We start from the raw sequence: 12,272 nt of genomic DNA on the forward strand, positions 1-12,272 counted from the left end.
CCTAACATCTGCCATCTTAACATACCATCTGGACCCACATTAGAAATTATGGTCATATAGATTTTGGGTTAGGGGGGCACTGAGACCATATTTAGGTCCATACTAGTAAAGTGGAAAGCATTATAGACAAGAGGTCTGGATTTAAAAAAAAACAAACAAACAAAAAAAAAAAGATTTGAAAACCAGAGGATAGTCAGAGAAAAAGCCTGAGCCTGAAGTGAGGCCGAGTCAGTGATGTGGGGAGCAGCAAGAGTGGGGAGAAAGACAGAGAAGGCTTTACTTTGCTACTGTCAGTTGGACATTCCATTCAACTGCCCCTGGCAGGAATTCTAGTCCACTGAGCATGCCCAGTTTATGTGAGTAACTTTCACCAAGTAGAACAATCAGCAAGATCACCACAGAGGCTTTATCAACACCAGGCCAGTGAAGAAGCTACTGAAAATCACTCCCAAATTTGTGATCAATGGACCCAAGTTTAGGGAGAAGAGCTCCTCTGGTCTACAAAAATGGTTTGAATTCCAGTCTCTAATTTCTTCCTTCTTAGATACTCTGGTCTCCACCAAAAGAACAATATTCGGTGAGATGCAGCCATTTTGTTGGTCAGCAGGAGCTCAGAAGCAAGAAAATGTCATAGAGGTAGAATACAGCATCGTCTTCTTCAACAGCAGCCCATCGCTGGAAGCTTCCAGATCACTGTGCCGACCAAGTGGAGGAGGAACTTTCATTTAGAAAACCATATGTGAATCTTATACAAGAAACCTGCTAACCTGCTTCTTTGATTTTTAGTCTTACTATTTCTGACACTTAGGTGATACTCTTAGAGAGCCTGCAAAAGCCAAGATATGACTCAGGGCATGGAGGAATCTGTAGGTAAGCATCATGGTATCATAAAGAATTAGGTGTTTTACGTCTGTGTGACCATATGCATGTGTGGGGTGGGGGATAGTGTGTGTGTCATTGTGGGAGGTCTGTAAATCTTAAAAGTTTTATGAAAAACTATGCTAAAGTAAGATTGTCTCTCTCTACTCTTCTTTTATTCTAAAATAATAAAATCACACTGATTATAAACAACCAATGATAGACTAAGAGGCTGAGAGATGATTATGCCTAACCTTCTTTAAAAATGCATAGTCTAAGAAAAAGTTGAAAAGCACATGATGTCACTCATATATGGAATATAAAACTGAAAGCAACAGACAAGCATGACAGAGACTCATGGACACGGACAGTGCATTAGTGGTTACCAGAGGGAAGGGTGGAAAGGGGGGGGGGAGTAGATAGGGGTTAAAAGGGTCAAATATTTGGCAACAAACAGAAATCTAACTCTAGATGATGAACACACAATGCAAAATACATATATGATTTACTGTTGAATGATACACTTGAAACTTATTTGATTTTGTTAATACCACCCCAATTATTGTATAGCCTTAAACACTGGAAGAACACTTTGGAAATATTTTACCTCAGTTTTCAAGTATGGTTGCCTTTCTGCTTTGCCAAAAAAGACTGTGCTAAAAGACTGTATTCTCTGATTTGGAGGCTTGTGGGAAATTCCCACCTCTAAAAGTGTCTCTCCTACCAACTTTCCATGTGGCCTAAAATTGTTCTATTTCTTTGACTCAGATGATTTTTTTTTTTTCAGTTTTCCAGAGAGCTTTATTCAAATATAACTATTCCTGGAGAGTTCAAGTCAAAAACTTTTAGATCGTTATCAGAAAAGAGCAATGTTCTATAGGCGTGGGCCACAGAGGGACCTAGCAAGACCAGAGGGGAAGAAGGAGGGAAAGAGGGTGTGAGAAAAGGCACCTGGAGGGGGTGTCGAGGGAAGAGAACTGTATCCCAACATTGCCTTCTCATGCTGAAGTCAGGTGTAAGGAATTCAGCTCTTGGAATCTGAGGGCCGAGCCTTGCTAGACAGGATATAAGGCGATGCCTACATGACTCGAGGGATAGATAGAAATCTAGCATCTTTTATCTACCCCTCCACATTTTTTTAAGTTTTGAAAAAGACACTAACAATAGGCTATTTTCAAGTTTGTCAAGTATATGAAATATGGATAAGACATAATTCCTGCCAACACAGAGCTTGCAGTGAAAAAGAAAAGGGGCAAAGCAATAGGAGGGGTGGGGGAAGGAAGAGAAAGAAAGAGAGGGAGAAAGAAAGAGAGGGAGAAAGAGAGAGGTGGGGGGACTCTCTGTGACTATTGCATAGCAATTAACAGGAGAACAGTTTTCCACTGTTAAGAACATTAATTCTTTTTCTGTGCATTTTAGAGATTTTGGGAGATATTAACCTCACTCTCGGCATGCTGAACAAGGAAGATAATATTAGCAAGGTAAGAAAAATAGAAAAAATATTTATTTCTCATCCACTTTTTCTAAGCCAGATATTGCAAGATTTCATATATATCCTTCTTTGCCTCAACTTCCTCTTTTCTTTCTGGCTTCTTATGCAGCAATTTATCAGAAAGCACACTTATAATGAAAGTCATTATAATGTCTGAACAATTATATTTGGCATTTGAGGAATCAGAGTATCTAGTTCTAGAAGCTAACGAAAGAATGCCCCTTTCCGTAACCTTTTTACAGGCAGATGTGGAAAGAGGGTGATGTTGGACCCACAACCGTGGGGATTAGAGCCTCCTGTGTAATTTGAGAGGGCCTATGAAAATCCCTAAAATCTCCCCTATGCATCTGTAATGCTGGTTTACAACTAGAGATGGTTTTCTCTGAGATTTGAAGGCTATTCTGGCTTCATCGGCCTTTCATTAAAATAACAACAGTTACCTTTCACTGAACATTAAGTAGGAGGTAGAATGCTAGCTAGATGCCTTCCAACAGTGGCACGTTGCGTTATAGTCACTCCTCAAAACTTTATAAGGTAGGTATCAAGATTTCCATTTGACAACTAAGAAATAGTGTGACACAGAGAAGTTACATGACTTGCCTAAGGACAGCAGGACTACATCCGAACACAAGCCTGTCTGACTCTAAAAGAATGCTTTTAGTCATGATTCGATAGGTTCCCCTCTGTGAAGGGCAATGCCCACCCCTTTATCTCTAATCCAGTGGTTGTCATCCCTGATTACATATGAGAATCTCTTATGCAAACAGGGTTGTTTCACATTTTAAACATGGGCACAGAACCTCGAGGTAACATGTTTGAGGCTATTGGAGATTTCAGAACATCAGTCTCTCATCTCCTGAAGGCCACATAACCACCTAAGAGACTGAGAAGAGCCAGCGCACACAGCACCCAGTCGAGCCATGCGATTCCCAGAAGCTACAGCTCTATCTAAAAAGATTCACAACTTTCTGTTCACAAAGGCATAAATGAAGTAGAGGACTCTAAATCTCTCTTAGGAACAAATTTCATAACCCCTCTGGGAATCACATTGTGTTTCTTACTACCATGGTCACTCCCTGGGAATAACAGCAACAATTAGGTTAATGGGCATTTCCATTCCACCGAGTGCCCTACAACACTGATCTCTCAGGTAGCCTGTCAATTAGGTTTTGCCATAGAAATGTAGTCGTTAAAATAATCTTTAGAATAAACTTTGCTCTACATAAAAGCCTTTGACTTCTCAAGATGTATATTATGTTCAGGAAGCCCCAATTAAAGTACATAAAATCCATTGTGTAGTACAAATACATTGTTTAATGACGCTGTTCATTTGGATTTCATCTGATTCCTTTACTTTTGCAATTCATATTTCTGTGTATCCCTTGTATCTTCACAGGAAGACATTTATAGCCATCTTTCTTCAATTATTCAGAATACTGACATCTTGGATGATGCAATTGTCCAAAGGTTGATTTATTATGCCTCTAAGGACATGAGAGACAACAATGTAAGTTTGGTTTTTGATGATGAATCAGCGTCAAGGCCAGCAACAAGTCTTTGAGTGGCCCAACTGCACCCATGTAGACATAAGTTTTTTTTTACTATCGCTGCCAAGACCATAAATCACTTTTATTTGTTTTTCATAATAATTTGGATACATTTACAGTACCTATTATTTATCCTTTCACAGAGGAAGAAACGAAGGCAAAGCTAAGAAAGACTTTGGAAGTAATATTATCCAATACGCTTTTAGATGAGCAAATTGACAGTTGGAGAGATTTCTTTCAAAGTAACACGGGTATCTATTGGCAGAACAAATAACTAGAAACCAGCTTTCTTGGCTTTCATATAAATTCTTATCTCTTCAAGTGCCTAGTTATCTATGTATACTAGGCATTGGATCTAAAAAATTATTTGTAGAAATAGTTTGAGTCCTAGGGTAACAGTATTTTCTCCCAGAAAGGATGTTTACTTATTTACCTGCCAAGAGCACTAACACTTGAAATTTTCTTGGCAACTTCTATGACTCAAAGTTGGAGTACAGTACATGGAGGGCCAATGTAACCTTTCATCTGAATGCAGCCCTGAAGGGTCTTAGACCAAAAGATGAAAGGTGAGATGACCAGGGTGAGATTATTGTCTCAATGCTGTAAAGCAGCCTTACGTGCTGGGCTTATCTCTCTGGATTTCCAGACTTCCAGATCTCAGCTCAGTAATTTACTCCACTCTATATTGTAAAAATATATATACTCTCTAAGTATATATATTTTTAATACCTTGTCCAGCTCTTTTTTATTTTCCTCAGTCGTAGAGTTGACCAAATTTGCCTGGTTTCCATTACCAAAAGCAGAAGCCCCTCTAGATAGCTCTAATATTAAAGATATTATTATATCAGAACAGTACTGAAACCCAAAGTTCTAGACTTCTAGCCCCAGTTTCCTTTCATCACGGCCTTCAGACTTTTAGCAGAGTAATTCATGTCACTCAAACATGAAACATAAATTCTATGTTCACGGTGGCTGATCCATTAGCAAGGAAATATGTATTGACCCCAAGTCCACAGAACCCCATTAAAAGAGCACTAAAATTACCTCTGCTTTCTCAGCTACTGACACCTCCCTTTGAGGCTTCCACCCTGGGTTTACAATCATCCCGAAGCAGAGGGAACTTATAAATAGTATCTATTCTATGTTTCCTCTGCAGACTCACTCTGCTCTTCCTCTAGTTGTTACTGTCATTTTCCCTTTTTTCTCAGATGCTCAGGGAAATTAGAATGCTAGCTGGCGAGGTGTTGGTGTCTCTTGCTGCACATGATTTCAATTCTGTGATGTATGAAGTACAAAGTAACTTCAGGATCCTGGAGCTGCCAGACGAATTTGTTGTGCTTGCCCTGGCTGAACTAGCAACCAGTTATGGTATGAAGGGAATACTCCCCTTATTTTCCTGGGAAACAACTGCCCTAACTAATTGTTGAAACCTCAGTGGGAGAAAACAGCAGAAGGGAGAGCACTTTCACCTTGTGCTAAACTAAAGCATATTGGTAGAGGGATTTAGGCAACCGTCGATGGGCATAGATGAGCCTACCGACTGCCATTGGTCTACGCTGCTTGAAATTTGCCTGCACTTTCTCCTACGCTCACCTCCCCTTTCACTCAACTTTGTGTTTGCAGAAGCACATTTTCCACAATGCATATTCTCCAAAGTACTTGCTTACATAAATTAAGGGTTTCTCATGATTTTTTTCTACATCACTTCATTTAACAGATATTCATTAAGCACCAATTGCCTGTGCTAGGCCCCAGGGATACAGACAAGTTCTGTTGGAAGGGATTAACATTACTAAAATGATTATCCAAATAAGTAATTGCTACTAAACATAGGTAAAGGTGGCTGTATGGCTAGTGTCTCATGTTAAGCCTCATTCCCTGATTCTTTAACTGTAGCCTGGCATTACGGCCCCCCCACGCAGCTTTGAAATGCTTGTTGTTGGCACAAGGAGGAGTCGCAGAACTCTCCACTGTGAGAAGGTAACGCCTCTCTCCTCTCTTCTCTCTCGCACCCTTCACTGCAGTGTCCCAGAGTATCCCCTTCATGATGATGACCCTGCTCACCATGCAAACCATGCTCAGGCTGGCCGAGGAGGAGAGGATGAAGGGAGCTTTCTGTGTCGGTGGGTATCCCTGTGGTTAACTCTTGGTTAAAACCAGACTTTGAATCAAGCAACTATCGTATTTCTTCGTTCACTCCGGTCTTCTCCTTTCTACTAAGAATAGCTACCGTTTACTGAGGGCCTACCACGTGGAAGGCCCTGTGCAGGGAGTTGTCTCAAACCTCAGAGCAATTCTCCAAAGTAAGTACATATGAGACCATTTTACAGCTAAGAAACTGAAGGTCATAGATATTAAGCAACTCTCCCAAGGTGTGGCGCAGTCAACAAGATGTAGCGGGGGCATTCATTATCAGGTCTATACTCTTTCCACTGCCTTATAAATTCACCATTTCTACTAGCCGCCTGCCCTATTTGGATCACAATTTCTTTACAATGACGATTATAAGAGCTTATCTGCTCTTACCAATTGGGTAAATTTTAGCATTTTTTTAAATAATTCAATAACATAATAATAATAAGTAAACAATCTAATCAAAATACAACAATTATAAAATTGAGAAAAATAGATAAACAAATTATGGTCATAAGTCCCCTTTATCCCCAAACTGAAATATATCTATAGTAATCAAGAATCTATAGAGCAGAACATGCCCTGGAATTCCTAGGAAAATGGATTTATAGCACATGAGAGGCTTTCTGGGTGAATCTGGAGACCTGGACTCTTGTCTCTGATTTGCCATTGAGTCATCAGGTGCATCTTCCCCTCTCTCAATCTTAGTTTTACCTCTAAAAACATCAAATGAAGTTGAGTATCAGGACCCCTCCGCTCCTGACATCCCCAATACTATCATTTTTATAATATTTGTAAAGTGTCTTCCTTAGCTATCAACAAAGTATTTTCTGTTCTATTTTGCCCATTCCCTCTTGTTCTGTTTTTAATGCAGGTAGTATTTGTATCTGATGTATATTGAGAATTGACTATGTACCTGGGCACTGTCTTGGGTATTTCATTTAGCCCTCACAACAACCTCATTAGGTAGATACCATTTTTCCTCCGTTTTATCTATCTATCTATCTATCTATCTATCTATCTATCTATCTATCTATCTATTTGTTTGTTTATTTGGCAAGGCAACCCTTGGTTGACCTCACAGATTGCAAGGAGCTTGTCAACTTACAATCCTTTATTTTTTTATTTTTTGTTTCTTACGCCTACAGCACCTTGTCTTCTTAGGTGGTCTCCCATCCAAGTACTAACGAGGCCTAACCCTGCTTAGCTTCCCAGATCAAATGGGATTGGGCTTGGTCAAGGTAGCATGGCCGTAGACTTTCCTCCATTTTAAAGAGGAGAAAATGGGAGCTTAGAAAGGTTAAACAGCTTGCCTAAGGTCACTCAGCCAGTATGTGGCAGAGCCAAAATTTGAATTAATGACAGTCTGACTTAGGGACTTGCATAACTATAGTAGATTAGCACACTAAGCACACTTTTCAATACTTTTTAACTACCCCTGCTTGCTAGCACATCTAACATTGTGTTCCGAAAATAAATTTTGGCACCTCTAATAGCATTTCTACCTGCAAAATTAACAGCAAAGAAAGTAAAAGAAAATAAAATGAGAAATCATGGCAATGAATAAGGGAATTATCTCATGCCCTTTGGTCCTAAAGCAACTTTTGCCTGGCTGCCACCAAAGAAAAGGTATATAGTTAAATAGCCTTTCATCCACCTATCTATCTCTTCATTCAATTAATCAGCAAATAAGCAGGCATTATATTCATTGCTTTGGATCCCATCAACAGACAAGACATCATCTCTTCTCTCATGTTATCTATAAGTCAGTGCAAGGTACACACAAACACAAACATACACAGACATGTACAAAAGATTATGTTGAAGTGTAGCAGGAGGTTATCAGAAAGAGTTTGGAGGGAATGTTAATGAGCCAATAAATGGCCAGCTCTAAAGCTAACATAGTTGACATTTTTTCTAGAGTTTTCTTTGCATGTGAGATATTCTTGAGAAAATATGAATTTTTTAATCATCAATGAAAGGGTTAGAATGAAGGCTAAAGGAAAAAATAATATTACTTCATGCATTTGATGCAAATATATATGGGTTAGTGGACCAAATGACAGTTTTGTAGGCCCAAGCTCTTGTTAAATATTATTGAAGTAAAACAGACCCACAGGAAGATACACAAATTGTAAATATACAGGTTGATGAGCTGTCACAAAGTAAACTTATCTATTTGACCACCATTCAGGTCGAGAAGTGAGACATTACTAACATCCCAGAAGCCTTCCTCATCTTTTTTCTCCTAATTATCACCCTCTCTATCCTCTCAGAATCCTGACTTATAATACCATAGATTAGTTTTGCCTGTTTGTGAGATTCATGCATTTTTGTGTGTGTGTTGCTGTAGTTTGTATTAATTTCTATGTACTATTACATGTCTAAACTGCAATTTATTTTTCCACTCTACCCATTAACAGATATTTGGACTGTTTTCTGTTTGAGGGAATTATAAAGGGGGAAAAAAAAACCCTAATATTAACATTCTCATGCAAGATTTTTAGTGCCTATATGTATGCATATCTATGATTGTGCCTTTGGGTCACAGAGAACTCATATTCAGCTTCGATATATAATGTCAAACAGCTTGCCAAAGTATTTGTATGAATTCATACTTCCACCAATATATAAAAACATAAGCTGTACTTTAGTCCTGTCAACACTTGACACTGATTATCTTAAATTTTAGTCTTTCTATATGGTATGTAGTAGTATCACATTTTGGTTTTATTTTACTTTTCATTAATGTGGCTTTAACACTTTTTATATGTTTATTTGGTATAAACATAAGATTCTATAGAAACTTTTATACTATATTTGCTTATCATCAGTACTCTTTTCTCAGATTGTTTTATGGTCCTTCCTGTCTTTATATTTTTCTCAGTCTGTGGTTGTTTTTAAAATGCAGCCCTTGAGAAGTTCAGCAAGGCCATTTACAAGTATGTCAACCACTGGAGAGATTTTCCTTATCCTAGATTGGATGCCAACCGACTATCTGACAAGATCTTCATGCTGTTCCGATACATAATGGAGAAGTGGGCACCCACAATCTCACCCACACAAGTGAGTGGGGGCCTCAGCATGCCTCGACCAGCTTTCTTTCCATGCCGGTTGAACTTCTTTTCTTTACACATGATTATTAATCTCGGTTCTTTTGGAAAGTTACAGGTTGTATTTTATCAAGTTTATCAAATCTTTTCTTCTTCCTATTTTGAACACTACTTATTCATTCTTTCGACTAATATTTATTGAGTCTCCATGACATGCCAGAAACTATTCCACATATTGGGGATACAATGGTAATTAAATGGACTAAAATGAACATTTTCACGGAAATGACATTCCAGTGTGTGGAGAGAACAACAAACAAGATAAAATGAGTAAAATATATAGAATATTAGCTATTTCATGTCTTATATATTATAACTCATATTTGGGCCGAGTTACTGATTAAGAAAAATGACAGTATCACAATGAAATAAAATAACATCTAAAGAATGTGTTTGGCTGCTTCAAAATATGTGATGCCTTATAGAGAACAGATCGCAAAGTTGCATATATAATCCCATCTTTAAGTTGCTTAATTGCTATAAATTTTTAAAGTATGCTAAATTATATCCTATTTAGGTCTCTTTATTGCTATATTATAAAACCTTTAACACTTAGCTACCTTCTCTAGTTCAGTTTCTTTTCTGTACTTTAAACTGTTAAAGCATTTATTTTTTTAACATGCTAGAATAGTTCATCATTAGCAAACATGAAACTTTTTAAATATCCTGTAGAAGTCTTTTCTTCAAGACATCTAGAAAATAAAATTTAATACAAATTTGACGACTACTTTCCTAGCTTCCCACGGGAGAGTTAGACAAGCGACAGGAAGGTACACGAATTAAAGGGGAGCACAGAGAGAGGAGCGCCTGACTCCCATGGTGAGCACTGTAAAGGCTGTGACATTGGAACTGAGCTTGCAGTCCATGACGTCACTTACTACAGGGAAGGTGCATTCCCTAAAGAGGGACGAAAACCTACTGAAACATAGGTCAGAGATGGGAGCACATGCACTCTTGAATGAGTCTGCTGGGAGAAAGGGACAGGGATGGGGGAAAAGGGATATAAAAGCAGAAGGAAATGAAACCAGAAAGGTCTTAGCCACACAATGAAGAGCTTTGAATTTTGCTCAGTAACTTGGACTTTTTTTTTTTTTAAAGAAATGAGACATCTTTAAAGGATTTTAAACCAGGATTTAGGTGCCAGAAAAATCATTCTAATATCAGTGTTAAAGACAGATTATGTATACGGGTGGAACAAGACAAGCCTATCAGAAGGCTATAGAAATATTTCAGGTCATAAATGCTAAGGGGATCAATTAATATAGTACCAACAGCACAGATCAAAGGAGTCAGATGCTGAAAAATAAAATCAACAGGATCTGGCATCAACTGGAGGTGTATAATGAGGGAAGTGGAGGCACCTATAATGATTCTTAGATTTCCGACTTTAGTAGTCTTTGAGACATTAATCAAGATGAGAAAAACAGGATGAAAACAGGGGGAAATGAATTTAATTTTAAACCTTTGGACTTGAACATGGGGCATCCAAGTGGAGATAATAGTAGGTTTGGAGATATTCAGAATCGGCCTTAAGAAGAAAAGCAAAAACAGGATACACAGATTTGGATATTAGTTTTATGTAAGTGACAACTAAAAAAATGGGATCATTTTATGAACTATATAGATGTCGAACCAATGTACTGTATATTTGAAACTAATTAAAATTTTAAAATAGGTTAAAAAAATAAAAAGCTGAGTTTATAAATATATTTTTTGAAAGCAGTGAAGAATATATTAGAGGACTATCTAAAGCTCCCATAATTCTGAGAAATGTACAAAAAGCATACCGAATTACTAGAAATGGTCTTTGTTTGCTGCCTTTGCAGGCTTTGTCCATCATTAAGGCCCACGGCCCCACAGTGAGCCTGCTGCTCCATCGGGAAGACCTCTGTGACTACGCCCTGGGTCAGGTCCCCTGGCTCCTGAATCAGTATAAAGACAAAGAAATTGACTTCCATGTCACTCAGGTAAGAGCCACACTCTAAAGGAACTGATTCAGAGTGTCAACTGGCGACCATCCTAAAAGATATTAAGTCCCAGAGGGTCTACGGAACTTAAATACCTGTTTGGGCAGCTGAAAGTAAATACTTCCTAAGGAGTACGAACTAGACAAGAGGTTGGCACAGCTGGATAATGGAAACTTGGAAAAGGAATTGAGAATTTTATTTCAAGGCTGCTGAGGCACTGAACGAGGTAGAGGGGCCGGAAAGAAAAACTTAATATATAGAGTGCAATATACAACTAAAAACAAATACACAAAATGTAACTGCAGGAAAGTTATGGGTTTGTTTTCCTCACAAAAAAATAATGATTTGCCTTCACATCCTGTGCTTGCTGCTTCACGGCAAGCCTCCAGCTAATCTTTGAGAGCTTCCATTCTAGAGTCTGAAACAGATATTGACTGCAGCGGTCCTTTATGATACTGGCCTTCCAAAGGGCTTGAAAAGAGCCATCTTCATCACTTTACTCCATCAGGTAAGAAGACCACGCTGTCCCACCTGAGTGCATCACTTTCACTAGTTTTCTGTTTTTAACATCTACCATTCTGATTCAGGTGTGCAGAGTTCAAGAGCCTTCAGTAAAGGAAAATGAAATTGAAGCTTCAAGCTGTTTCCTCATTCTAGGTAGGACTGAGCATCCAGAAGACGTTTAATAAAAATGTCTCCAAGTGATGACGACAATGATGAAGGGTGTGCACACTGTCACATTAGTTACTTTCACGCATATACACACAAAATGTTTCTTCAGCTCGAAGTATTCTGCGCCTGTCTCTACCTTACCTGTTCCCAAGAGGAGTGTAGTATATAGAGTGACCACTCATCCCAGGACTAAAGAACTTCTAAGGAGATAAAACTTTTAAGTTTTAAAACCAGAAGAGTTTCATGTGTATTTTGGATATTAACCCCTTATCGGATATAACATTGGCAATTATTTTTTTCTATTCCATATATCACCTTTTCATTCTGTTGATAGTCTGCTATGCTGGGCTGAAGCTTTTTAATTTGCTGTTGTCCCATTTGTTTATTTTTGCTATTGTTGCCTCTGCTTGTATGTCAAATCCAAAAACCCATTGCCAAAACTTGTGTCAAGGTTCTTACTCTCTATCTTTTTTTCTAGAAGTTTTATGGT

General features: G+C 38.3%; 1 protein-coding gene and 1 pseudogene across 1 annotated transcript in view; one reads left to right on the top strand and one right to left on the bottom strand.

Annotated features, from left to right (window-relative positions):
- Positions 1-842: 842 nt before the first annotated feature.
- The window catches only part of MROH2B (maestro heat like repeat family member 2B), a 54,315-nt gene continuing 42,885 nt past the window's right edge, over positions 843-12,272 (top strand). The window contains exons 1-9 of the mRNA XM_016147943.2: positions 843-870; positions 2,278-2,339; positions 3,747-3,857; positions 5,106-5,265; positions 5,922-6,020; positions 8,942-9,096; positions 10,970-11,110; positions 11,526-11,618; positions 11,698-11,767. Coding sequence (XP_016003429.2) covers positions 843-870; positions 2,278-2,339; positions 3,747-3,857; positions 5,106-5,265; positions 5,922-6,020; positions 8,942-9,096; positions 10,970-11,110; positions 11,526-11,618; positions 11,698-11,767 — 919 coding nt within the window. The remainder of the gene's footprint in view (positions 871-2,277; positions 2,340-3,746; positions 3,858-5,105; positions 5,266-5,921; positions 6,021-8,941; positions 9,097-10,969; positions 11,111-11,525; positions 11,619-11,697; positions 11,768-12,272) is intronic.
- On the bottom strand, positions 7,170-7,288 carry LOC118607253 (annotated as a pseudogene).

Source organism: Rousettus aegyptiacus, unplaced genomic scaffold (genome assembly GCF_014176215.1).
Source record: "Rousettus aegyptiacus isolate mRouAeg1 unplaced genomic scaffold, mRouAeg1.p scaffold_m13_p_8, whole genome shotgun sequence".
Taxonomy (NCBI): domain Eukaryota; kingdom Metazoa; phylum Chordata; class Mammalia; order Chiroptera; family Pteropodidae; genus Rousettus; species Rousettus aegyptiacus.